We start from the raw sequence: 26837 nt of genomic DNA on the forward strand, positions 1-26837 counted from the left end.
CCCCACGTGGGAGCTTTAACAAAATGTTTCATTTTCCTCCTTCTTTCTTCCCTGTTGTCACTACTCCCTTCTCCTCCACAACTTCCCCGAGTCGCAGCACTGCAATCTGTCACATGGACAGACGAAGCACGGCTGCATCTCACTGCACTGTCTGCTGAGAGGGTCAGAAGGGGCAGATCACTTAACACTACACCTGTTTTATGAATAATAATACAGACAGTTTTGCTGGGTTCCTGGGAGGACATTTTTCCCACCAGGATAAGCTCTGCATATTGAACAAATTAACGTCTTTAACTCATTTGACTCTGGTTAGCTTGGTTGCAATGGGAAGCTCCAGCAGTGCCATTTGAGCAGGGGAAAGACTAGGCAGGCTTGTTAAGACTGTCTTCAGCTTTGCTACTCTGAAAGGTTCACCTATGGAGGTATGAGATTGTAAGTTTGGGTTAGAAGCACAGAGGGGAAAAAAATAAAGGTAATTTAATGAAGCTTCAGAAAAATGTAAATTATCACTGAGCACGCCAGGTTTGGGTTACCCCAAAAATGCTCTGCCTGGACCAAACTGAAGTACTTTGGTTCTTCCCTAAGTGTCTGGACTAAGCGTAGAGGAAGGGGAAAAAAAAACAGTCCTTGAATTACTCTAAAAATTTAAATTGTTCAAAGAGTCCAAGAGTTCCTGTTTAAGAATCAAATGCTCCAAGCAGCAAGTTTCTCTACATCTCTCCTTAGCAGGAGCAAGGAGTAACAATACAGATCAGAGGACTCTATCCGTCAGCAGGAGCAGCAGTATCCCAAGTGAAGATTCTGCCCTGATTTGTGCTGCCCAAGATTTCAGGAGGGTACTTCAGCTAGTTTCCAAGCTGGACCTGTGACCGCAGCAAAAGAGGACACTGCTCTGCCAGCTCCAATCAGTGCCTCTCTCATGTATCATTTTATTTGTTTTGTTGGCTTTTATTGAGAGTGAAAAAATAATTTAAAGCAGTTATCTGTACAGGGGAGCAGGAGAATGGTTAACTGGTCAGAGGATCTGTAACCCTCCATTGCCAGGCCAGGGAGAGTTAGAGGGGGTGATTTACAGCTGTACAAAACCACAACAATCCCACCAAGGGGGAGGGGAGGGTGAAGGACAGTTCTTGAGCTCTCACAGGCTCAGAAAATATAGGTGGGAAGTTGTGCAGGGGCATGGTGGGGCAGAGTCTGGCCAGAGAAGGGCCAGATCCTCAAGTGACCTGCAAGGGTGTCTCCAGCATCTCCATCAGGAAGGTGTCAATAGGTGTGTCCCCAATCAGCTTGAAGAAGAAGAGATGCTCCAAGCATTTCAGCCCAATGGACCTCAGTGCCGGCAGACGCAGAAGGAGTTTGGCAAACCTGGAAGACAGCAGAGTCAGAAGCACACAGGAAACAATGTCTGCCTTCTCCCACCTCTTTCCAAACCTGCCCCAGGAGTTCAGGAGCGGAGAGCCCAAGTTCTCCCAAAATGAGGAGTTTGATCACAGGATGTCAGGGGTTGGAAGGGACCCAAAGAGATTGAGTCCAACCCCCCTGCCAGAGCAGGACCATAAAATCTAGCTCAGGTCACACAGGAACACATCCAGACAGGCCTTGAAAGGCTCCAGAGAAGGAGACTCCACAGTGTCTCTGGGGAGCCTGTACCAGTGTTGTGTGTTCCTTACAGTAAGGAAGTTTCCCCTTGTGTTGAGGTGGAATCTCTTGTGCTGCAGCTTACATCCATTCCCACTTGTCCTATCCCAGGGAGCAGTGAGCAGAGCCTGCCCTTACCCTCCTGGCCCCCAGCCCTCAGATATTTATAGATGTTTATTAGATCCCCCTCTCAGTCTTCTCCAGACTAAAAAGCCCCAGGTCTTTCAGCCTCTCAACACCAGGCAGTGCTCCAGTCCCCTCATCATCCTCTCTGCTGGACTCTCTCTAGCAGATCCCTGTCCCTCTTAAACTGGGAAGCTCAAAACTGAAGGCAGTATTCAAGATGAGGTCTCACCAGGGCAGAGTAGAGGGGGAGGAGAACTTCCCTTAACCTGCTGGACACACTCTTCTTAATACGCCCCAGGATCCCACTGGCTCTCCTGGCCACCAGGGCGCTTGAATCTAGCGCATTTATAACTATTTGCTTGTTGAATAAATCCAGATTCTCCCCAAGACTTTAACTAGTGACTTCTGAATCCTTCCTGAAACTGCCTTCAAAGGGCAGTTTGTGCCTTCCTCTCGAAGGGGGTGCAGAATCCCTCAGAAGTGCCTCTCCTGCTCCGAGATGCATCTGGTCAGGCGTGCAGCAGGCTCCTCTGCCCCTTCCCCATGTCCCACATCCAGCGCTCACATCCACAAGCAGCAGAGGCTGCGGGCGCGCATCGCCCGGCTGGAGGCGATGGGGACAGACGCAGCCGGCGGCGTTTCGAGAGCTCGGCCAGCAGAGGGCAGGATTGGATCGAAAAGCGAGGCAACCGCATCCCACCGGCACCCGACAGGCCCTGGCTCAGGACCACAGAGCCATACAGAATCTCAGTACGGTGGGGTTTGGAAAGCACCTCTGAAGATCGTCTACTCTACCCACCCTGCTAGAGCAGGGTTACCCAGAGTAAATCACCCAGCAAAGCGTCCAGGTGGGTCCTGAATGCCGCCCGTGGTGGAAACTCTACAACCTCTGCGGGCAGTCTGTTCCAGTGCTCTGCCACCCTTGAAGAATATCACTTAGAACACTAAGAGGACAGACCAGTCTGCAGGGGCTCTGGGCTGCTCAGGCAGTATTGGCTAGTGTCATGCTCTTGCTTTGAGGGTGGCTCAAGTAGTAGACTTCAGCCTCAGCCTCCTCTTTCCAAGGTGGACGTTGTGCTGCCCTGAGCCACCTGCCTTGTGCAGGAACACTCACCGCCCGGGCTGCTCAGGGTACTTCTGCTTTGTGTAGGCTTCCAGCGTGGCATAGACCTTCTCCCTCAGCGATTCCACTTCCGAGGGGCTGGACAACCCCTTGGCATCTGGACAAGGAAGAGAATGCAAGTAGAATTATAAAACGTTTTGGGTTGGAAAGCACCTTTAAAGGTCTCCTATTCCAACCACCCTGAGGTGAGTAGGGGCATCAACTAGAGCAAGTTGCTCAGAGCCCTGTCCAACCTCACCTTGAATGCTCCCAGGAATGGGGCAGTCTACTCCTTCTCTGGGCAGCCTGGGCCAGTGTTTCATCACCAGCACTGCAAAAAATGTCTCCCCTCTATCTAGTCTACATCTCCCTTTTTTAGTTTTTTAGTTCAAAACCACCATTCCTTGTCCTGTCACAACAGGCCACACTAAATAGTCTGTCCTCATCTTTCTTATATGTCCCCTTTTAAGTATTAAAAGGCAAAATAAGGTCTCCCTGAGCCTTCTATTTTCCAGACTGAACAACCTCAGCTCTCTCAGCCTTTCTCCACAGGAGAGGTATTCCAGCCCTCTGATCATTTTCATGGCTTCCTTTGGATCCGCTCCAACAAGCCCATGTCTTTCTTGTGCTGAGGACTCCAGAGCTGGACACATCACTGCAGGTGGGGTCTCCTTCTTCCAGGTAGGGAAGGAATCCCTGCAGTGGAGACCTTTCCCCTCCCAGCAGAATGATCTAGTGCATGGGCAGGACAGGAGTTGGGTTTTCTTTAATCATGTGCCCAGGGGCTGGGACAAATTTGTCTGTAGTCCTGATGCTGTCCTAGTCCTCTTCCTTGTGACCTGCCATGGCCCAGATGGTGTGCATCTCACCTGGGACTGCCCCAGGCCTCATACTTACCTGGGTTAAACAGGACAATGGCTCGAAGGCATCCCAGCTCTGACTTATCCATCTGCATGTCTTTCATTTTTGACACCAGCTCTGTCAAAACCCTGCATGTGGGAGACGTGAGCAGGCAGACAGTCAGAGACAGGCACAGAGAGCAAGGCTAGGGGCTGAAAGGCATGTGGGACAGGCAATGGAAATACCCTCAAAACCTCTCTGCAGGAAGAGGCAGCTTTGAGGGACAGCCATGCCACATACTGCTCTTCCACATGTGCCATCACGAGCATTAAATGTGCTCCTGTTCTCACTTTGCTCAGCACACAGCCTCTCTGCTCAGCTGGGACTATGGAGAACAATTTGCATTCACTTGAGGAAAGCTGCATGGGTTCTTCTCCACATTTCACTGAACAAAGCTCAGGCACTGCCATGTGCCAGCTGTCTAAGAGTGGTAATGCAGCATCCTGCTAGGCAGGGAGCAGGCATGACACAGACAGTACATGTGCAGTCATTGTATGAGCAAGCTCAGCTTTAAGGCTTTGCCAGCTAAAGCTCTTGCTGATGAGTATTAGCCCTAGATCCAGTTACAGCAAACTCTTGAGAAGGCAGAGAAGCACTCCTCCTCCTGCACATCCAGCCAAAGATCTGCAACTACAAATCCCCTTCTAAAGTGCTTTCAACCTGTTCTTGGTTTCTAAGCCAGTCATGCCTCTGCTTCTCATTCTAATCTATTTCTGCCCCAATTCACCATGGGTTTGCTCTGCCTCTCTCTAAGGACACATTTCCCATGCAGAAGGGAAAGACAGAGCCAGCCTGGCCACCACCTCTAGGGGATGGCAGTAACAGGCTACGTACCTGTCAAAGATGGAGCCCACGCCAGCACTGTGAGCACTGCTGCGGTGCACATGCAAGCCTGTGGCCAGAAGGATGCCATCCTGCACCGACACAGAGCGATGGGAGAAAGAGGCGATGAGCAGCTCATTCCAACCTGTGAGAGGAGACATGCAGGACACAGGAGAGGTAACTCAGGAAAACAAAACGAAACAACCCAAAAAACCAACCAACAAACCAACCCACGCGACACCACCAACCAAACAAAACCAGCCAACCAAAAGCCATTAAGGAATGCATAAACCAATGAAGCAGGAAGCTGGTTTCTCTCTTCTGACTTCAAACTCAGCTCACAGGACAGATAGGACCCTAGATACCAACTGCAGCCTTGCCAACACTGCAGGGCTGGCAAACTGTGACCAGCAGAAAGGAAGGTGCACAAAGGGACACTTTTTTGGGGGGCAGGGGTGGAGCCAGAAGAAGAAGAAAAGAGAAAATATTTGGTTTCCTCTTAGGAAAACATATTCCTTGCATCAGCAACCCCTTTACATTATTTTGCACGTTACACACTGATGTGTCCCATGCATAGTAAGTTCTGTAGTTACAGCAATTGCATTAACAAGACATGTTTATTCCCTTTGCCCTCCTACATATCTGCGTGAAGAGGGGAACAAGCTGCAGATTACACTGCCAATGGCACATCTTGCCCTGTGACAGCAGAGAGGGTTCAACTCAGGCTCTCATATTCACCACCCAGTCTGGGTGGCATAGTACACAGGCCAGAGAAAGGACAGGGGTAATGGGAATAGCCCCAGAGGTCACAAGTGGGGACATTACCTGCCCGGAGGAGAATGACTTGATCTTCCAGGGTCAGGTCTGAGAAGTGGGGGATTCGCTTGGCCCACTCGACGAGTGTGAAGAGCTGCTTATCAGCAGCATGGCATATGTTGGTGACAGGGTCATTTGTCTAATTAAGAGCAACATCAAAATGAAAAGCACAGAGGAAAAGAGAATCTGTCACTGAAAAAAATCTTCGACAATCACTACCTGCACTGAAAACAGCATTGGATCATGTTAACTGCACTCAGAGGCACAAGGACTGCCAATAATCTCACCTGTGCACTGATGGGAAGGTAGTCATTACTAATGTCCCCTCTACAACCAGGCAAATCCACTGATTACTCAGCTTCCCTGTTTGCTTGCTGCTCTTTGCAAAGCATGCCCTGCACAGCAGGCTGCAGTCCTGCTCCCCAGGGCACATCTCAAAGCCATCAGCAGCAGTTTTATCTAAACCATTAAAACGGTAGCAGTAAACCTGTTATGTCCAGCTCCATTCTAGTCCTGGTCACTGGGGCAGACAAGCACTGTTCAGGGCTGGGCAACTACTGAAGCCAGCACAGGGCTCAGACTCAGTGGCATCCTGTTACTCTATCTGCTCAGGGAAACCAAAATGGAACTGGAAAAACCACTGTGCAAATAATCTCTGGACTACTTTCTTGTTGTCATTCAGAGGAGATTCAAAAGAAAAATTGTTGTGTCTCTTTAGTTTGGAGAAGAGGAGACTGAGAGATGACCTCAGTAATGTTTATAAATATGTAAAGAGTGAGTGCCAAGAGGCTAGAACCAGGCTCTGCTGGGTGATGCCCAATGGCAGGACAAAGGACAATGGGTGGGAGTTGAGGCATAGGAAGTTCCATGGAAACAGGAGGAAATGTTTTTTCCACTGTGAGGGTGACAGAACCCTGGAACAGGCTGCCCAGGGGCATTGTGGAGTCTCTCTCTCTGGAGATATTCGAGACCCACCTGGATGTGGGTCTATGTGATCTGCTATAGGTGATCCTGCTTTGGCAGGAGGAGTGGACTGGATGACCTTCCAAGGCCCCTTCCAGCCCCTAATATTCTGCGATTTTCAGGCAGTGCAAAGCAAAAACCCCTTGCAAAATGCTAACTGCTCACATGGGGTCTGTCTTTTCAAATCACACCTCAAGTGTTCTTGTCTCAAGCTGCAGGCAATGCAGTGCCCCTTACCGAGCTTTCTGTGGTCATGTCGCTGTATGCCTCTGTCTTGGGTTCCACTGCCAGCTCAGCTTCCAGGATCCTCTCCACGGGCATGTCCTCACTGCCATTGCTTGTGGACTCAGCCTCATTCTCATTTCGCTCCCTGCTCCTCTGCCTCTCCTCCTGCACAGCTGCAGGACAGAAATATGGCTCTTTACACCCACACCAACTCTTACCTGCCTGCAGTGGGTCCCCTTTTCTCTGGGAACAGGGATGAGAAACCTCCTTAAAAGAGGGAGAGTATGTTTCAAATGTACATGCATCCAGATGGCTCCCCCTGCTGCATCCAAGAACTTCGGTGTTGCTGTAGGCTTAGGGACATTCAAATCCGACGAAAGGTTTTGATCTTCAAGGTACTGGACTAAGTTGTCACTAGATGCTAAGAGGAGGCAGGAGTGACCCAGAACCCAGACACTGAGGTTTGCTGTGCTTATAGTGTGCTTCAGAGTTCCACAGTGGCCAGAGCACCCAGCAGAAGGGCTAGATGGTCCCTTACCCCCAACTAGATCAACACACGCTGCCCACCTCATCCCTGAGCAAAAGCTTACTCAGCCTAGCCCAGCCCTGGTGTCACCTCTCCTTCCACTTCCTCTCTTCCCAATCCTCTCCACCACAAAGCATTCCTCCAAATGCTCCAAGGCCTTCAGTCTCTTCTTATTCACATTTTCCAAAACACCTCCTCTCTGGAAGAACAGCATCTCTGACATTTTCCCCACAACACAGATATCAACTCTCAGGTCTGGTGGGTATTTGGAGGACAGACTGGTGCAGGATGTGCATGTGGCATGCCAAGACCCGTGCTCAATAGAAGACCTGGGTGCACATTTTTGTTGGAGAAATCCCAAAGGGAAATCAGAAGTTCTGCTAAACCCAGAGACCAGCAGGTACTGTATGGGGAAAAGTGTCCCAAACCTACAGTCCAAAAAGTGTCCCACAGTCCCTGTGGGACAGGTAGGCAGCTGGCCTGGCGTCAAAGAACAGCCTGTATGGAGTGACAGGCAGTTACATCTGAGATGGAAGGTTCAGTGGGAGAGAAACCATCTGCAAAGATAGTCCCTGCCATGCTGACCTTGGTGCTTCTCTATTCAACAGCTTAATGGCTTCACTACCCATTAGCCAAGCACCAGCCAGGCAGTATCCAGAGGAGTGGGAAAATCACCAAGACTGAGGGATAAAAAGTCCTTAAAGAGGTGAGCAGACCTGCATAAACACCAGCAGCCAGCAAGGAAGGGCCCAGCTCAGCAAGCCCACAGCTCAGGCAAGCCTGTGGGAGAATGTGCTCCCATTTTCTCAGTTAAGTAAGTGCTGCTGTAAGAAAGGTGTGACAGGCTTTTATGTCAAATGCTTGGATCAAGAGATTTTGTTCCCATTTGTCATTGCACCTCTCCCATTTGTCATTACACCTCTGCTGTTTGAAGTGGTGACAGGAAATAAGCCTCCATATCATCCCTGCCTCACCTGGCTTTATCTTAGAGTGTGTTCATGGGATGAGCCAAACTGTGGCAGGTTCCTCAGTACTGACATTCATGACCACTTTTCAATGCCTGCTACATCCCTGCTTTTCTCCCATCTGGGAGGATGTGCTTCCAGCACTGCCCAGCTGCTAGGGAAGTGGCAGCACCCAAGGAGATGGCTCAGTGGGGCAGCCAGTCCAGTGCTGGTGAGGGAGGGCTACATGGGATGCACATATGTGCCAGCCAGCTGGGGGAAACATTTGTTCTCCTTAGAGCAACGAACAGGAAGAAGCCAGCCAAGTGCTTCTAAAGTCATCAAAAGCTTAGTGGAAGAAAGAACGTGTCAGGAAAATATCAGTCCATCACTCAGCCCCCAAACTCATCCAGGATTCCTTATTTCAAGCTACAATCTGTCCTCTCTTCCTACAGCTCCCCTGTGATTATTACAGCCAAACCCCTGCAGGATCCACCAAGATCCTGGGGTTTGCATTTTCATGCTCTGCAAAGAGAAGCTGCTTGACACCCCGGTAGCCTGAACTACTTTGCACCCAGCTGGAAGGGAGAGCTGTGTCTGGGATTAGATTTTTGATTCAAACTTGACATGTCCCAGGCCCCCCCCACGGCCCTAAGCAGTTCAGGCAGCACAGCACTGAGGGTGGAACAGGACGAGGCTTAGCCTGTGCCCAAAGTTACAGCTCCTTTCCCAGGCTCTGCCCTGCAAGTCTGAGTTCCCGCACAGGGAAAAGCTTGTGCGGCCTCCGAAAAGGAACGGCTGCACTGCCTGCTAGCGTTCAGCTCTGGAGGCGATGCAGTTGTCCCGCCCAGGGCAAAAGCAGCTGAAATGCTGTGCTAATTGTCTCCACGCGTCAGCGCTTGCAGGCAGCTCAGCGGTCCTTGCTCCACCCAAGCGGGAGAAGCTAACCGCAGGGGGCGCCCTCGGGCAGACAAACACCTCCGGACTCGCCTTCCGCTGCAGCGGAGGCAGAAGAAACTCACTGGGCGATAGCTCATGCAAGGGCTTTCATGCTCCAGGGCTGGGTGGGAGAGCGGCGGCGCTGCAGGAGCTGCTGCAAACACACACTGCCCTTGGCAGCTCTTGGAGGCTTCCTTCAAGATAGTGCAAAGTGCCTCTAGATCCAACTATCTCAGGCCAGATCCTTGCTCCAGATCAACACCTTAGGTGGCTTAGGTCAGAAACACAGTCCTTTGGGGGCTGCGGTGAGCGAGGGTCAAGTATGGAAGAGGCTGCATGAACTGCTTCCAGACAACTGTCTCCTGCAGCATCAAAACACCACAGCTCTGGCACGGCTCACCTCCAAAGGTGAGGCTGGGTAGGAATGGCAGAGCTATACGATTAAATACGAAAATAAATAATTCACTCTTGTCTTCCAGTGCAGGAATTAGGTAATGATAAATGAAGCTGGCAAGCTGAGGCTGCTCTTCACACAGGAAACAAGCACACTGCAGGACTTCTCACTGCCAGGTGCTGTCCACAGCAGAGGTTTACAGGGGTCCAAGTAGCCCAGGTCATTAAAGGCCACTAGCTAAAGGCAAGTTTGGGTCAAAAATCACTTAACAGATGTGACAGTCACCAGTATGAGTATTTAGGTGGAATGGGAAGAAAAATACAGTGTAATAACTTCCCCATCAGCCTCGCTTCCATTATCAAATGAGATCAAAACCACCCTGAAGCTCTCAGTGTAGGTTCTAAGCATGCTCTAGCCTTGTGAGTTCACCAAGAGCCAGATTTACCCTGATGAATGTAAGGAAAATTTCTGTAAGTGCATTCCTCCCAGCAGCCCACAGGTACCTTCCCTCTTCATGCCCATCGCAAGGCACTTCTGATAGCGGCAGTACTGGCAGCGGTTGCGTTGGCGCTTGTCTATGAGGCAGTCCTTGTTGTCACGGCAGGTGTAGATCAGGTCCTTCCTGATTGTCCTCTTGAAGAAGCCTTTGCAGCCCTCACAGCTGTACACCCCATAGTGCTTCCCTGGGAAGGCAAGGGGAGGGCATCAATTGTTTGGCAGACATCTGCCCTTCCTGCCCATCTGCAGGTACCATCTTGGCAAACCTGACTGGGCTTTAGTGGATTTTCACAGGAATAGTAACCAGTGGCAAAGTAGAAGACCACTGCTTTGCTGGGGGGTCTTTATCCCAGGGGAAGGATGCGAATCCACATCTCAGCTGCAATGCAAGTGAAGAAAAGCCATAGGTAGCAAACGGGCTGCAATGATACAGAGGGGTCTGCAAGGTGCAGAAAAGGCTGCAAGAGTAGGAGAGAAAGCCCAGGCCCAGGCAAAGCCCAGCTAACACAAAGCACAGGTGAATAAGAACGCAGCAATTTTGATCTATTTTCCTTTGATAAACAAGGACGAAATGTAAAATGATGTTTTACATGTCAAGGGGAAGAGCATGGCTTTTAGGTTTGCTGTCTGTTGGGCACAGCACAAATAATCTGTAACACAGAGAGTCTGCCCTTGGGTAAGCCAGACCCACACATGAGTTTGGCCGCAACGTCAGTAAGGCTCCAGCAAGCCTCTGCACTGTTATTTCCTACACAAGCCTTGCTTCAGAGCACCAAGGGAGTTTTTATTGCACAAACCCTTCCCCAAGAAAAAACAACCATCCAAACACTCCCTACCTGAGGACCTGTCCCCACAGATGGCACAGATGTGTTTGGCTAAGGATCCTGGGCTTGTAGATGGATAATTCATGTTCCCAATCCCTGGGAGACCTGGCAAGGGCTTAACATCCTCCAAGCTGCTGACATTGTTCAGGACATTGAGCTGCAGAAGTAAAAGCCACAAGACAGGTGAGAGGGTTGAGACTTTATGGAACTACCCCCAAATTGAGCTGCCCTTGCCCTTGCTGCTCCTGCTGGGCTTGTCCACAAGCATATTCCCAGCAGCTCCATGAGGCTGCCATGGGCAGAGACATTGTCTGGTGAATCCAGATGGAGTGATTTAAGCAGATATCATGTCTTACCCTGCCCAGATGTTGTAACCAAAGCCAAGACTAAGTGGAGCTGGAGAATGGCAAGCAGCAGCCCTCAGCTGCTCAGTTACAGCCTCCAAGCAGCAAGGCTGGTGGAATCCTGCCTGCTTTAGAGGATGCTGATCACTGGCTGCTTGTGGCCTCAAACACTAACAGCTTAGTAAGGGAGGGCTTTGCAGCCAGGCTGCAATTAAACCTGCACTGCTGCATGGCTAGGGAAGCTGTGATGATGCTTTTAAAGCAAGAAAAAAAGGTGTGTTAAGTGGGTTAGCTTCCCTGTCTCAAATCTGCACAAACACACAAAAACAAGGCCAGCTTGGACACTCCCTGGCACTTTTGTTCCCAAACACTTTCTTGGGATGGAGAATGGAGCAGAGTTGGGGTTACCAGATTAAAAAACCAGAGGAGCAGGATGAGCATCTGAAAACCAGCTCCGGTGAGATGCAGGCAAATGGCCCAGAGCCCCCAGCTGAGATCTCTAGAAGCTGCTCATGGCTGCTGCGAGTTAAAGGTTACAAACCCACACTGATTAGAGACCAAAGCCTGATGTTGCCCAGGGCTTCCTTTTATTGCTGTCTGCTTTTAAGACGCTGTTGCCAGGGCAGTGAGGATTAGGGACCATGGAGAACATCTTGTCAAAAGCTGTCTGGGCAGAGCAACATCTCTCCAAAACCACTATCAAATCTTTCCCACCGCCAGGCTTTGAGGGCTGGTGATGGTTTCTCCATCTCTGAGATTGTTTTTAACAGTCCCCCCAGTCTATCACCTGAACAACTTGCCAGCAAAAGGGCGTAAACAAGGACAGAGAACAAGGCTTGGGATGAAAACCCAGCTACAGCCTTCATTACAGTCTCCATGATGTCTAAACCACTGGATTTCATGCATACCGTGGCAAGTTCTCCATTTGCTCTAATGACATGCCCATTTTCCGTGGAAAAGTGTAACATTTCCACAGGGAACTTCAGCAAACAATAGGAAGTATTCATTTTGTTGGGATTTTTTGACATCTCATTAGAAAAATTAAAAAGTGAAGCTTGTTTTCATCTCCTGTCACCACTGTCCCTTGATTTACAAAGCCTTCAAAGACCTGATGACATTGAAAATACAAATTATCCAGCAAAAACTGCCCCACATTAGGAGCCGAGTTGGTTTGCCCCTCTGTGTAGGGAAAAAAATTCCCAGAGGAACAGAGGTTTGCCCTCCCAGTCAGAGACCCAGCCCAGGCACTGGCAGCTCTAAATCCTAATGCTTCAAAATCTGAACCTAGTCCAAGGAAAGGGGAAATCAACCTCATCCTCCCCACAAGTGGTCCAGCCACCTTTTTTACTCTGGAAACTTCCTGGAAAGATGCTGAGTCAGGAGGAATCTTTTATGGCTTAAAATGTTACTCAGAGGTCAGGTGCCACCTTTTCTTTCTCTCTGGCTGCACAGTAACAGGGAGAGAGGGTGTATGGGCAGGGAACGGGCCAGTTTTAGCCATCACTGTCCTTGGAGCTGGACTCCTGTAGGTTAAGTGTAATCATGTATGATATCTGGGGCAACTCCTTGAACCCAAATCCATTAGCTGCCTCCTTGCTGAATCCCCAAGGCCCAACTGTCTCCTTGCATTAGAGGCAACACAAATGAAACCTGCTCCTTGGAGCTGGAATTTGGCACAGTGCCTGGATTAGGGAAACTGCTTCGCAGAGTATCTCCAACACCAAAGGAAAGGCCTCCATGCAGCCAGTGCTGCCACCAGCTCTACCACCACAAAGTACATAGAATCACGGCATGGTAGAGGTTGGAAGTGACCTCTGGGGGTTGTCTAGAGCAACTCCTCTGTTAATGCAGGTATGTCTAGGTCAGACTGCACAGGAATGCATCCAGGTGGGTTTCAAAAGTCTCCAAAGAAAGAGACTCCACAATCTCTCTGGGCAGCCTGCTCCAGCACGTTGGCATCCTTGGTGTAAAGAAGCTCCTCTTTAAGAAACCTCCTGTGTTCTAGTTTGTACCCAGTGCCTTTGTTCTAGTTTGTACCCAGTGCCTTTGTCCTATCACTGATTACCACCACAAAAGGCCCAGCCCCATCCTTCTGACTCCCACCCTTTAGGTATGTATATGCATTATTAAGATCCCCTCTAAGCCTGCTGTTTTCCAGGCTAGAGAGCTTCAGGTCTCTGTTCTCCTCAGGAGACAGATGCTCCAATCATCCTCATGCCCCTCCACTGGACTCTCTCCAGTAGTTCCCGGTCTTTCTTGAACTGCGAAGCCCAGAACTGGATGCACTATTCCAGGTGTGGTCTCACTAGGGCAGAGTAGAGGGAGAAGAGACCCTTCCTCAACCTACTGGCCATACTCTTCCTAACACATCCCTGAATACTGTGAATACATGCCCTGAATGCCTGAATCAATAGAACAAGGGGACACAGTCTCAAGCTGTGCTGGGGGAGGTCTAGGCTGGATGTTAGGAGGACGTTGTTCACAGAGAGAGTGATTGGCATTGGAATGGGCTGCCCAGGGAGGTGGCGGAGTCACAGTCCCTGGAGGTGTTCAAGAAAAGCCTGGCTGGGGCACTTAGTGCCATGGGCTGGGTGACTGGACAGGGCTGGGTGATAGGTTAGGCTGGATGAGCTTGGAGGTCTCTTCCAACCTGGTTGATTCTGTGAGTCTATGATTCCATAAGCACAAACATCATCAGGTTGACAGAGAACAGCTGGGTGGAGCTGAGGGAGGAAGGATGCCCAGAACACACACTGCTGACAGCTCAGACCCATGCAGGAGTTGAGGATGCTGGTGAAAGTTAAGTCAAACCTGCCACACCACCGTTATACTCAGAGCCCTTCAGGGACCCCTCCATACCACCCTCTCCCAGTCTCAGTGCCAGGTGCTAGGAAGAACTTCAGACAGCCTATGAAGTAGCAACAGGGTATGGGGCAGAGAGGGCTCAGGGATCTTCAGCAGAAGCCATGTGACTCTTGAGTACATCCTACCTTCAGGCCCCACTAATAAAACACAAAGTCTTATTAATAAAAGGCAAAATGTCCACTTATAGCTGGACTGCTAGGACGTTTCTGCACACTATCAAAAGTCCACACTGCTACCTTGGCCACAGCTGTGTCAGAGGTGGTGCCAGGCTCCTGGGGCAGCATGCCTCTGTCCCTGCTCCACAGAGCTGTCCTGCAAGGCTCATAGCTCATGGTACTGGGGGAGCACCAACTCTAATATCTGGGTATTGGAGAGGAAGCCTCAGGACCTGAGCGAGCCCAGGTAGTAGGCTGGGAGCAGTGCCTTCTCCTTCAGGCAAAGCTTCTGTGTAACAGAGTATGTGGCTGGCATTTAGCAGGAACGTTTGTCTGTCTCCTCTCCAGATAAGGACAGGAAACAGATATCCTCCTGCAGGAAGAAGGGCTGTGCCTTGCATGCTGCAGCCCTTGGCTACCTCCTTTATTTCCACGTACAGTAAAACACACTTCAGTGGTTGCAGTGGAGGGTAACTGGATTGTACCCATGGTGAGAGCAGACCTGGGAAGTGTCTTTCTGCCCTTATCACGCAAGGTATTTTGAAGCATAGACAGGTGATGTCTCTGTGTTATGGGTTAGAGAGGATTCCTCTCCCAATAACTTCTTGTAAATCCGCCCCAGAGAGCAAATTCACCACAACTCAGGATTGGGAAAGTCAGAAAACAAAATTTTGTTTTTGCAATTAGACTAAACATCGTAAATAAACTACTGCAGAACACAGCGACCTTAGATGGAGCAGAGGGGAAGCAAGCAGCATGGCAAAGCCAAGCAGTAGCCAAAGCCACAGCGGCAGGGGAGATAGCAGCGAGCAGCAGGAGCGAGCCAGACACAAGCTGTGCTTCCAGGCGAAGTTTTCAATGCTCCACGGAACCTTTTCTCTGTGGTTGCCACTTTATGGCTTGCCCCTGGCATGTTATCTTTGTCACTCGGAGCGTTGCTCTGTTCCTAACTTTATTTATGTCTGAGCTATGAATCTAGCCTGAACAGCCACACTCTGCCAGGAGGATTTCTGCAGAAAGACTCACATGCTGGAAAATGCTCTCTAGAGCTGATGTCCCTGCGAGGCCAGGTGCAGCAGCCAGCCCACTCCCTCGAGTGTTGGGACTTCACCCACTCTGAACACCACGAACTGTAGCGAAGCAAGTGTGGACATCTGCCTACCTGCGGGCTGGTGTGTGTCACAAAATTCATGCCTGGGGCTGAGGACAGAGTGACAGGATGTGAGCCCACGGAGGAGGCAATGACTCTGTAGGGCGAGCCCAGCGTGTTCACCGGAGACCCGATGGCGCTCATGGGGGACGGCAGGGCCCGGGAGGTGTTTGCAGGGGCCTCGAGGTAGTTGTGGTGCCCGTCCACCAGATTCCCCGTGGAAAGGCTTGGCGATAGGCTCACGGGTGTGGAGCTGGCATGAACAGAGGAATCTGCAAGGAGAAGCAGAAAGATTAAATATACCATGGCTGAGGCTGGCTGTGCCAGCCTAGATGCTGGCCAAGGCTTAAAACAACCAACAAATGTGCCTTATGCTACCAAGTGAAAGAGCCAAACACTGGTCACGGTTTGGAAAATGGAGCTACCTACAGCAATAAAACACATCATGGAGACAAGTACTTCATACTGAAATCTTCATTCACTGCTTCAGTTGGCTTGGAAGAAGGCAGCACTGTCTGCCTGCCTCAAGGTGGTCTTCTCTAACTTCTCTAGAGACAGAGCCATGAAATCCTCACAAAACAGGCTGGAAAGCCTAAATGCTCCCTACATCTTATGAAGCACCTTTCCCTCATGTGATGGCTCTAGCATTGCCTTCAGCAGGCTTCTTTTCCTCTTCCCATGGTTCAGTTCTTTCCATTCCCATCCACATAGCTTTCCACTGTGCTATTTCACATGTATCTGCAGTTCTCAAAACTTGATGCCAGCATCTTCAGGAGGAGCTGGAGTAGCACAGCATAGAAACTGTCCATGACATGCCAGCAATGCAGAAGACAGGATAAGGCACCCACAAACTATGTTGACCATTGCTTTTCCTCACATGGTATGTGACAGAGCAGACACTGGCCACACAGGTGTGCCTGGCAGACAGCCTCACAGCCACAAGGAAAGAGAATTTCCTCCTTACACACCAAAGAGCTCCAGTGCACATAGACAAGCTGAGCCCCACAAGTAGCCCCATGAGGTCAGCCTGCTCCTGAACTCCACTGGGGAATGAGTGGCCTAGAAAAACAATATAACCTTGGTCATTGCCACTTCAGGGCAGGCTCTGACACTGACCATCTAACCCAAGGCCTGAACAATGTCTTCTGTAAGCCAAATTTCAAATATTCAGTGGATATCTGGGCATCAAATGCCCACTTGTCCTGATGGGTTATGCATCTGGCTGTATTTTAAGGACTGATATGACCTTTTCTCCCTCCCCTAGAACTTACCAACCCCAGCTAACATTATCTGTCATTAACATTTCAATGAACCGTTGTTTCTCTGGTGTTTTTCAAACACAGGAGATCATTCCCTGGAGTAGCCAGGCAAAGATGTTATGTGGGAAGGTGACACCGTTGGTTTTCCATGGCTGGCACAAAGGATGGTTGTTTCCATTGCATTTGCAAGCACAGCAGCGCTTGGGTGTTTTGTTTGTTTTTCCTTCTCCTTTTAGCATTATGGTAAAGTTATTTACGTGACAGTGTTTGTTATTTTACCTGAAGTAACAATCAAGTCTGATTCAAAGGGAAGATGCACAATAAAGACAGGAAAAGGTCAGCTTGCTGAATAACATTAAAGACATTTGTCAGAGTCAAGGAGGACTCGATCTGCTGTTATCAACCCACTTCAGACTTAATTCTGTAGAGGGAGGGGGAGAAAAGGTCTTTGTCAATTCTTGCTTTGGCTTTTTGGATCAATTCTCCCAGTGGGAAAGCGATGTGCAGCAAGAGGAATTCGGCTCAATGACAACAGCAGAAGCCTTGGAGGCATCAAGGTGATCTGGAGGCAGAGCCAGGGCTCCTGCATGCCGCTCGATAGTCACCCCACATACCCCTGCCACCATCATGGAGACACACAGGTTCTTTCCTGTTAGTCAACAGCAAAATGCCTACCTTGTAGCGGCTTCCAAGTGCAAAAACCTTTCACCCCAGAGACAGCTGCCAGGAGAGCCTTGAGCAGTGGGAAGATGTGCCACTTGCCTGGCCTCAGTGTTGAGCTCACAGAGGCACCTCAGTTGTTTCCTGGGACTTAAAAGGACCATCCTGACTTGTGCCATTATCAGCTTCAGAGAAAAATAAATGCATATTTCATCACCTGTGAGCAGCCTGGTACCATAGTACACAGGTCTCTCCAGCATCTGTAGCACAGACTTGAAAGGAAATTGGTTTTATGCCTCTTTAAACAACTAGAGAAACAACACTGCCTTTGAGGATTCTTCAGCTTGCAAAATAAGCCACTGAATGGGAGACTGGGCATAAGTCTATCACACTAGGACAGCTAAGAAGAAGAAAGATTCTTCATTCTACTCCATGAACAGAGAAAACGGCATTCTTTGAAAGTATCACACAGGAGATTCCAACCAGTGAGACTCCCAGGAGAGCTATTTAGCTGTTTGCATTTATACCTGGCTTCACAGAAACAGTCAACACTACGATTCTCCATCAGAAGGGCTCCAGGTTTCATAAGGACCCAGAGCAAGGCTTTCACACAAGGAAACTGCTATGCAGGGCAAGCCTCATGGCAGGCTTGCACCCATGCCAAGAGCTGACTGTCTGCCAGGGGAATCCCCTGCATCCCCAGGATAGGATTGAACGTGGAGGCCAGGAAACATGAAACGCTTGTGCTTGCCTCTTACCCCAAGAATGAGACACCAAAGAGGCAGCACAAATGCATGAAGGAGTGTTTGCTAGTGCAGACGGATGGACAGATGAAAATGTCCACTGGAGAGCATGCAGGTGTAAATCGGGGCTCTCTCAAGGCTTGACGGCAGAGCTGAGCTAACAAGCATGTTTCCACAGTACCTGTCCATGTGCCTAGGCTGTGACAAACAAAGCCATCAGCACTAACTTTTCATTTACCAATGAACAATTTTAAACTGCAATACAAACTCCACTCAGAAAAGCAAAACCAAAACAAAAATATCAAAAGCAAAGCACTCCTGCAAGGGTCTGCAGACTCTGACTTCTAGACCCTCCCTGGGATACGTTTGCCAAACTGATTCTTGAAGGAGCAGAAATGCAATCCCCCACACCTGAGGAAACGCTCCTCAGCTTCTCATTTTCAGTCCGAGAGGGATAGAAGACGTGACAGCTACCAGTTTATCAGATCGTGTGAGGGATAATTTGGATGGCTGGCAGAAGGGGTGTGTAGGAACAGCCACGTCAAAGCACCCTTGATACCAGCATTAACTCTTCCCTAGCTGAGTATCCTCAGAGCTGTTTCAGTCCAAAGAAGTCAGCGTACAAAGTCAACAGCAGAGATTGCAAGTCTGATTAATTGTGGTTAAAAACTAGTAAATGAAATTATCTGCAGGAAAATACTGTTGGTCCCACGTCTCTCAGCAGAAAGCAACCAGAAAGGCCTTGGGTTCACCGGGATGGTATAGCTTTCCTAGAGGCGTTTTCTCCCAGCATTTGGGGCCCAACAGAAACAGCAGGGGCATCAGGGAGCTGCTCTGCAGCAGGGCTGCAGCTCTAGCACAGAGCGGGGAGGACTGGGAAGATGACACTCGGTCCTGCATGCCAGCTACAGCTGGCCACCTCTGCCTCTCCACCGGCATTCGGCACAGGTGACATTTACGGAGGCCAAAGCGGGCCAGAGCCTGTCCATCAGGTAATGCGAGGTGACAAGCGATGCCGGCACTCCGCCCGCTGCGGCGGGGCCCCGCGGAGCAGAGGGCGCCCTGCGTCAGGAGGCGAGGGCTCTGCGGCTGGCGCAGCCCCTGCCTGCAGGCTCCACACACGGCTCTCAGACTGGCCGGGTCCCCCAGATCTGCGGGCAAGGGCCAGCTGAAACTCGCCATCAAGCACCAGTGCTTGCTACTGCTTTTACCCACTGCTGCAGACTCCAGACTAGCTGATTTTTGATCCACAAGCGGGGCTGTTTGTGGCTTTATCCCACTTTCCTCCTCCTCATAATGCTTGGATGGGTACTTTCCTGAAGAAAGGTCCAGGAAATCCTAATATCGGATTTACTTTTCTCCTGGAGGAGAAGAGGAAGAGGGGACAGGAGGGAACAGTCCTGTGTGAATTAGAATCATAGAACTGTTGAAGTTGCAAAAGACTTTTGAGATCTTAAAGTCCAACTGCTTGCCTTAAGCTCACAGTCCCACCACTGCTTCTAAGCCACTACCACTGAACCACATCGCTAAGTGCCACATCCACCCATCTTTTAAATACCTCCAGGGATGTTGACTACACCACCTCCCTGGGCACCCTGTTCCAATGCCTGATAATCTTTCCTGTGAGTCCTCTGCTGTGTCCACTGCAAACATGCAGTGTCCAGAGAGCCCAGTGTCTCGGTGAAGCTTTCTTACACAGAAACACTCACACTCCAGTCTTCTCCTTGGAGAAAGCAAAGTTTAAAAACAGGACATTTCCTTCTGGGTGCTTCACTGTTCCAAGCTGCCTCTGCTAAGAGCCACTCTGTTCCCCACATGTCAAAAAGAGTGCCCTTGAAGACTGACCAGCCACCAGACCCACCACCCACTGAAGCTGAGCAAGCACAGAAAGCTTCCACCTTTATTTTACTTTCTCTTGAGCAAAATCCTAGTCCACGGACAGGAAATTTGAACAGCCTCACAAAATCAGGGATAGAAAAACACTGCCTACATTAGAGTAAACGTGCAGGTGTGGAACCGATGCACTTGCAGAGCACAGAAATCCAGGTCCACCGCACCGATGCTAAACAGACAGGTCTGGGCTAACACAGATAAACTGGTCCAGGTTCAATGCTAGCTCCATTAAGCCAGCTTGGATACCTTTGTGGTTCATAAGTAAAACCAAGGCAGGCATGGAAGCAAAGACCACCTGCAAGAGTGTGCAAGTGACTCCAAATGCCTTATCAAAGGCAGTAAGGAGAGAAGTGTCCAGGCTGCAGCCAGTAGAGTTGTCTTGATTTTCACCTAAGAAGCGGCAGAAAGCAGCAGTCTTAGCAACTGCATTTGAATATAAAGTGGAGTGAGAATACAGAGACCAGAAGCATCCAAGTCTTACACAAGCTCTTTAACCAAGATGGGTTGCAAGTTTGTTTTGATTGAGGCTCCTTCAGCCCTAACACCAAGCGAAGCCCCCAGAAGAAATGTGTCTGTGTTAAACACTGGACTCATCCTTCAACTAAGCCCTGAAGCAATCCTACCTTCTGAGACCTGCAGATCTCTGGCAAACCCAGAGATGATGATACTTCCAACCTTCACATCAGAGAGAATCAAAAGCTGGAACTCTTCAAGTACTGAAAACCACATTTGCTCTTTTGAGGGCTCAGATACACACAGAAAGGGTTCATTCAGCATGAACACCTCAAGGTGCAAGCTGACCTGCCTGACATGCCTAGCAAAAGCTTTACAGGTATTTCATCCTCCGCAGATCAGAGAGCACCAAGAAGTGGGAAGAGACATGCAGAGAAGGACTGATTTCAGCAGAGGAGCATGGGTGTGCGTGGGAGGCACAGCTTGGCAGGTGGCTTGTCCTTTGGGACGACCTTCAAGGGCAGATACCTGTGAGAAATGCTCTTGAAACTGGATGCATTATGTAGCCCACGTTAACTGGAATCAAACAAAGTTTTGTTGCTATGACTGCAGAAGTAGTTTTTGTTTAATACATGGAAACTAAACTGGAAAGCTGTTCCCCTTCTGATGATATTTTTAACTGTCCAAGCAGATTTCCACAGGCAGTACAGACTACCATTCTAATATCCTACAGAAAGGTTATTGGTCCTGCTTTGCTTTGAAGGCCCAATAACCTTTGTGCTTCCATCTTCCTGCCCAGCTCCAAGTCAATAAATAATGTGGTCTTCCCCTGACAGCTAACATTATGGAGGAACAAAACCCCCGGAGGTATGTTGGCACATATATGAGCAGGGGCTTCAGCAACAGGGATCTGCACAGAGAAGGAGAAATATTCCCTCAGTTCTCCAGGTGGTGGGCAAAGCTGCTCCCTCTCCTCTCGGGTAATGCTCTCATGCCACCCTTGCAAATATGGGACACTCATAAGAAGCCATGGACTGGAAGCAAAGGAGTTTCACCTGCCCTGGTGCACACTTATCATCAGATGCTATTTTGAGATCTTGGTCTAATTTGACTGAAATTGGATGGTGAGTCAATAGCTTAATATGTCCAAGGACATCTGGACAAACACATCTGCAGTATAACCACATACTCTCCTCTCCAGGAAGAAAGGAGCAAGAGGGAAGGAAGAAGCAAAATCTACAGAAACTACACAAGCTTTGCCGTGCCTTTGAAAGGAGCCATGCATTATAGGGGAACTCAGGCACTGGAATGAGCTGCCCAGGGAGGCGGTTGAGTCGCCAACCCCTGGGTGTGTTTAAAAGTCATTTGGATGCGGTGCTTGGGGATATGGTTTAGGGCAAATCTTACAGAATAGGCTTATTGGCTGGACTTGGTGATCCTGAGGGTCTTTTCCAACCAGAATGTTTCCGTGATTCTGTAACTCTATGACAATGATGATCTTGCTAACCAAAGATCTTGGCAACTGCTTGTCAGAAAATGAGAACCACAAACCAAATTTACTCTAGAAGGTATCACATCCCCATGGTGACCACAGTAACACACCTGAGCTGGATAGTTTCTCATCTCCACAGAAAGCAAAACTGTAGGGTTTAAGGCCTGAAGGGGTTTTCCCATGATTGCCTGGTCAGATTCCCTACCAGACCAGTGGGATTTCCAGCACATCATCCACCAGGAAAAAACATGCACAAGTTCCTACAGTGGTCTTATACTCCTGCAGAGGCCACAGGTCCCCATCAGGACGGAACCCAACAGGTGCAGGGTTTGTGGCTGCCCCAGACAATTGAGGGCAAGTGTCTCCTGTAACACTACTACGAATAATATACTTTACATATCTGCATTTACGTAGCTGCAGGAGTTACCCAGTCGCTGGACTTTCTAGTTCAAAGAGCCCTCTTCCATCTTCATGTACACAGTTACAGGTCCAGACCAGGAAAGCTGTGACATAACATCCTGCATGTCACAAAACCAGAGACCATCACAGGTGAAAAAGGTACCAGGCAGCAGCTCCCCTCCAGGCACAACCCAGATTTTCTTCTTCCTACCCCCTAAATGACCTGGCCTAACCCCGCTTTGCTTGGGAGAGCTGACAAGATTGCTGCCAGAGGTGGCGTGGCCACAGGCCAGATTACATGAGTACTAATAAAAGAGACTTTGTGGAGCAGCCAAGTTAGTTCTTGTCCCCAACTAACTGTGCCAGAGAGTGCTCAGAGAGAGAGGACAGCCAGCACAGCATCTTTCCTTGCCCTGCAAGATGGGTCCTGGATGAAATGCATCCTTCTGGAGCATAAAAAACATTCTGAAGCCCTTTCCTTACTCCTACAGCCCAGGCTGTGAAGACAAATCCATTTGCTTTTAGCACACCTCCTGCTTTAGATGTCTAAGGGTGACTCACCTGAACACTCTCTCTTCTGCTCTAGAAACTCATTTGAAACACTCTACAGTGGGATTGCCCTTTTGTCATCACAAACCATGTGCTTATGACCAGTTTGTGTGGGAACATTCTCGGACAAATATGATGGTGTTCTATTTGGACATTTAAGACCAGAGTGACAGCCATACACACCATCGAACACCTCAACCTGATTTCTAACATGACTGCGCAGAATCATAGAATCAGTCAGAGTTGGAAGGGACCACAAGGATCAGCCAGTTCCAACCCCCCTGCCATGAGCAGGGACACCCTACCCTAGAGCAGCCTGGCCGGAGCCACATCCATCCTGGCCTTAAACACCTCCAGGGACAGAGCCTCAACCTGGGCAACCCACTCCAGCCTCTCACCACTCTCACGCTCAACAACTTCCTCTTCACAGCCACTCTGAATCTCCCCACCTGCAGCTAAAGCTGTCTGGACAGAGAAGCAATTTCCTTCTCAAATGGCTAAAAGTCCCTCTCTGCAGATGAAACAACACAAAGAGGGGCAGCACCAGGCACCACTCACAGGCCCCAAGCCACATCAAAATGCCTCAGGTGCAGAGAAACCCTCTGGCTTTGAGGAGACTGTAGATGTGAATGGCAGCCTGCAGGCTTGATGCATTTGGGGAGCACAAGACAGGCCAGAGCAACTGCTTCAAAGCAGCCCAAACAAAAGTTGGCCAGTGTTTTTGCATCTCCACCAGCAGCCAGAAAACACCTCTGTTAGCAAGTTAGCAGCAGGTTAAATTACCAGCTAAACACACTTTCAAAGTTAAAAGTGTATTTACACTTTACCTTTGGGACAGTTAAAATCCCAAAATGCTGTTGGTGGGCTGGAGAACAGTCACGCTGCCTTTGCTGGTGAAGCAGAAGTACCTCTGCTCTGACTACCAACTTCCTCTCAGAAATCTCCTGGAGGCTCTGCTGACTGCCTGACCCCTGTCTCTACAGGGATCTGTGCCTGCTTCCTATGAAGATCAGTACAAATGGCATCTCATTTTCTCTTCCTTGCAGATTTTTAATTCTCATACACAACACTTTCAGTGTTTCACTCTCATTGCAGCAATAGGAGAGGGTTTGGCTCCTCTAAAACGCTGGCAAGCATGAGATTCTTTACTGCATAAACTGCTTTAAAATGCATTTGGAAAGTCAAGGACTTGTGAAACTTGGGGATGACTTGATGCAATAACAATGACTTTTCTGGAGCTGAAGAATTACCAGAGGTGAGCATCTGGTAAAAGAGGGAGGAAAAAAAAGCCCCAAAACTACACATATAGCAGGAACATCCCATGTGCAATTCAATGTCTGCACTAAACCTCTTCTAGAGAAGAGAAATAACAGGCTGGTGTACAGTTCCTGGGGGCCTCCAGAGTGAGTCTTGGAGACATTTACTGACCCTAAAGGGCTGGCAGCAACTTGAGGAGTTTTCCAGAGGTACTAAGTCTTTGCACATCCCTAACCAACAATGCACTTCAGCTTCCTTGGAGAAGCGTGGCTATTTTGTCAGTAACTGATACATGGGCCCTCTCAGCCCACCACAGCCAAGCATCCCAACCTGCCTGCTCCCTGCCGGGGCTGAGTAGCACCCTACAGCTCCTCAACCCGTTCTCCATATTAAGGCAAAAGGAATAACTTCAGATAAAAATAACAAGTGGGCATAGCAATTGCAAAGCCTGTTTCCCAAGCGCTGTTCTGGTTTCCATGACCAAAGCTCACTCGTGGCTGGCATGCATGGGGACATTGCAGCTGCAGCCCTTCACAGCCTGGCCATGGCTGTCTCACCATGTAGCCTCATTTGGCTAATCGGACACAGCTCCACACACAATTGTGGTGCTATCTGTGTCAGAAGGGCAGTAGGCAGCCACTGGGCAAGGAAAGAGCCCTCTTCAAATTTCCTTGGTGGCTGGGTTATAAATAAAGTTTGTTTTTCCTTCAACAACTTGACAAAAATGCACTTGGAAAGATATCTACTTGTTTTGGTCCTGTTCTTTCAATGAACAGACTCAGCCCACTGCACACAAACACACATCTCTCAAATGCCATAGACTAAACTTCAGGGCAAGGAGTCATCGTTTGACTCAAGGCTGCATCACTTCAGGGCGCTTAGTTTGGCTCTGCTGAAGTTCGCAGCACATGCAATCACAGGGCAACGTCACACATACCACGGGAGGCTTAGGCTGGATATTAGAAGAAACTTCTTCACAGAAAAGGTTCTCAAACACTGGAATAGACTCCCCGGGGAGGTTGCTGAATCCACGCTCCTGGAGGTGTTTAAAAGACAAAGGTACGTGGTGCTGAAGAACATGGTTTAGCACCAGACTTGGCAGAGTTACATATGATCTTGAAGGTCTTTTCCAACCAAAATGATTGCATGATCCTGTAAGCACACAGGCACCACATGTTATAGCCTCATAGGAGTTAGGTTAAACGTGGTTTTAAATCGTCATTACTGCCCCCCTTACACCTACTGTGAGATCAGCTCCTCCACCTAACCTAGAAGGCACAGACTGCAAACACAAGTGAAATACTTACTGCCAAAGCCCGCAGGAAACTTAATGAAGTGAGGATAATTCCCATACATGTTTAATCTTCAGTTCATCTCTTGCCTTTCTAAACACAACTGCCTCCTCTAACTTCAAGGCTGCCCGGAGCGCAGCGCAGCCCGCCGGGGTCGGCACATGGCTCCGCAGGAGCAGGGGCTCTCGGAGGGTGCCGGGGCAGCTGCCGTCTCCCATGGGCTCATCCTCGCTTCGCGCCGGCAGCAGCCGCCGGCCAGGCTGAGACGTGCTCTCGTCCCGCAGCGCTCAGGGCTGGCCGCCGCGCTCAGCTGCCTCAGCTCCCCGCGCACCCGCGGCCGACAGCCCCAGCGGCATAATCGCCCGGGTAGGCAGCCGCTCAAGGCGCAGCGGCTCCGGTATGGATCAGAAATCGGGAGGAGGTGGGGAGGGTAAGTTGTTTAGGGGAGGAGCATCGCGGGGAAGGAGGGGGCTGCTTTGCTTTTCCACCAGTGAAGGCTCGGTGCAGTTTACTGAGTTATCCGAGCCCCAGCCATGTGCGGGGGGTTTATGGAGACGCGAGGGACCAGCCCTGGTGACGGGCTGGCTGGCACGCAGGGCGGGAGCACGCGTGCGACCATCCCACCATTCTGGGGCTAAGGAGCTCCGTGCTCCCATCCCACACCAAGCCTTGCCTCAGCTGCACTCTGTCATGGTCCCTGCAGTGTCCATGACACCTCATAGCATCAACTGATGGTCCCTGTGGTGACAGACTTCAGGCATTCCTAGGAAATGCCAAGACTGAGATGGACTGGGACCTTCCTGGTGCTCATGGAGTTGGAATTCAACTCTCCTCTCCAGCCACATCCAAACGAGTCGAAAAAACACCCAAGCCACCTCAGATCATCATCATTAGCTGTCTGCTAAAACTATGTGGAATGAGAAGAGATGAGGACACAGGAGAGAGCCCAGGGGGCTGAATCTGTGCCACGTGCAGTTGGTAAAATGGTCACAGCCACGGCAGCAGAATGCAGGAGACTTCACAAACAGCTCCATACCTATATCCACAATTTCTCACTCTGACAGTGAGGTACTGCAGGAAATAGGCAGAAGCAAGCAGACAGTTGCCAGACTGGGGCAAAGCTGCATGGAGTCTCCGTCACTGCCTCCCTCCAGTGACTGGTACTCTGAAGTGGCAGCAGTCCCAGTTCCCTGCCCAGGTAGGGACATGTTTACTGTAATTTTGGGAAGAAGCAGAGATGCAGACAGTAGCATAACCCACTGCTTCTGGTTTCTGCTCTGGGTGACCTTGGATTAAGTCATCTCAAAGGAATGGAGGAAAGACGAATTTTGCCTGAGGTCGTAAATTGAGCAGAGACTGAGGTCTGCACTGACTTACTTGTGTGTTGGAGGGGGTGGGTTGCAGTCCTGCCCTTGGCAACAGCCACATGGCAGAAAAAGGGGACACGGGGCTAGCAAGGGGCATTGCCTTCACAGGGAGACCATAAACCACCCCCATGGATGGGGAGCGTGCCATGTAAGTAGCAAGACAAAACAATAGAAGAGCAGCATCCTTGAAGGGCCTGTTGGTTTCTAATCCCCTCCAGGTCACCTGAGAAGCCATGGTACCC

The 26837-nt window shown here is 49.8% G+C and overlaps 1 protein-coding gene across 1 annotated transcript; it reads right to left on the bottom strand.

Annotated features, from left to right (window-relative positions):
- Positions 1-900: 900 nt before the first annotated feature.
- Positions 901-25619, bottom strand: RXRG (retinoid X receptor gamma). The gene is made up of 10 exons (XM_064148238.1): positions 25244-25619; positions 15244-15503; positions 10730-10874; positions 9899-10078; positions 6605-6765; positions 5414-5543; positions 4601-4733; positions 3764-3855; positions 2879-2984; positions 901-1365 (listed from the first exon to the last, which is right to left on the bottom strand). The coding sequence occupies exons 1-10, from the start codon at positions 25290-25292 to the stop codon at positions 1218-1220; spliced, it is 1404 nt and encodes a 467-aa protein (XP_064004308.1). The 5' UTR covers positions 25293-25619; the 3' UTR covers positions 901-1217.
- Between the last annotated feature and the right edge of the window lie 1218 nt (positions 25620-26837).

Source organism: Pogoniulus pusillus, chromosome 8 (assembly GCF_015220805.1).
Source record: "Pogoniulus pusillus isolate bPogPus1 chromosome 8, bPogPus1.pri, whole genome shotgun sequence".
NCBI lineage: Eukaryota > Metazoa > Chordata > Aves > Piciformes > Lybiidae > Pogoniulus > Pogoniulus pusillus.

Excerpts from the sequence above, each read along its gene's own strand:
- RXRG (XM_064148238.1), bottom strand. The coding sequence starts at position 25,292 with ATGTATGGGAATTATCCTCACTTCATTAAGTTTCCTGCGGGCTTTGGC. Across the intron at positions 5,544-6,604 it reads ACATGACCACAGAAAGCTCG|ACAAATGACCCTGTCACCAA; the intron begins GTAAGGGGCACT and ends GCTCTTAATTAG. Across the intron at positions 3,856-4,600 it reads GTGGGCTCCATCTTTGACAG|GGTTTTGACAGAGCTGGTGT; the intron begins GTACGTAGCCTG and ends TCCCACATGCAG.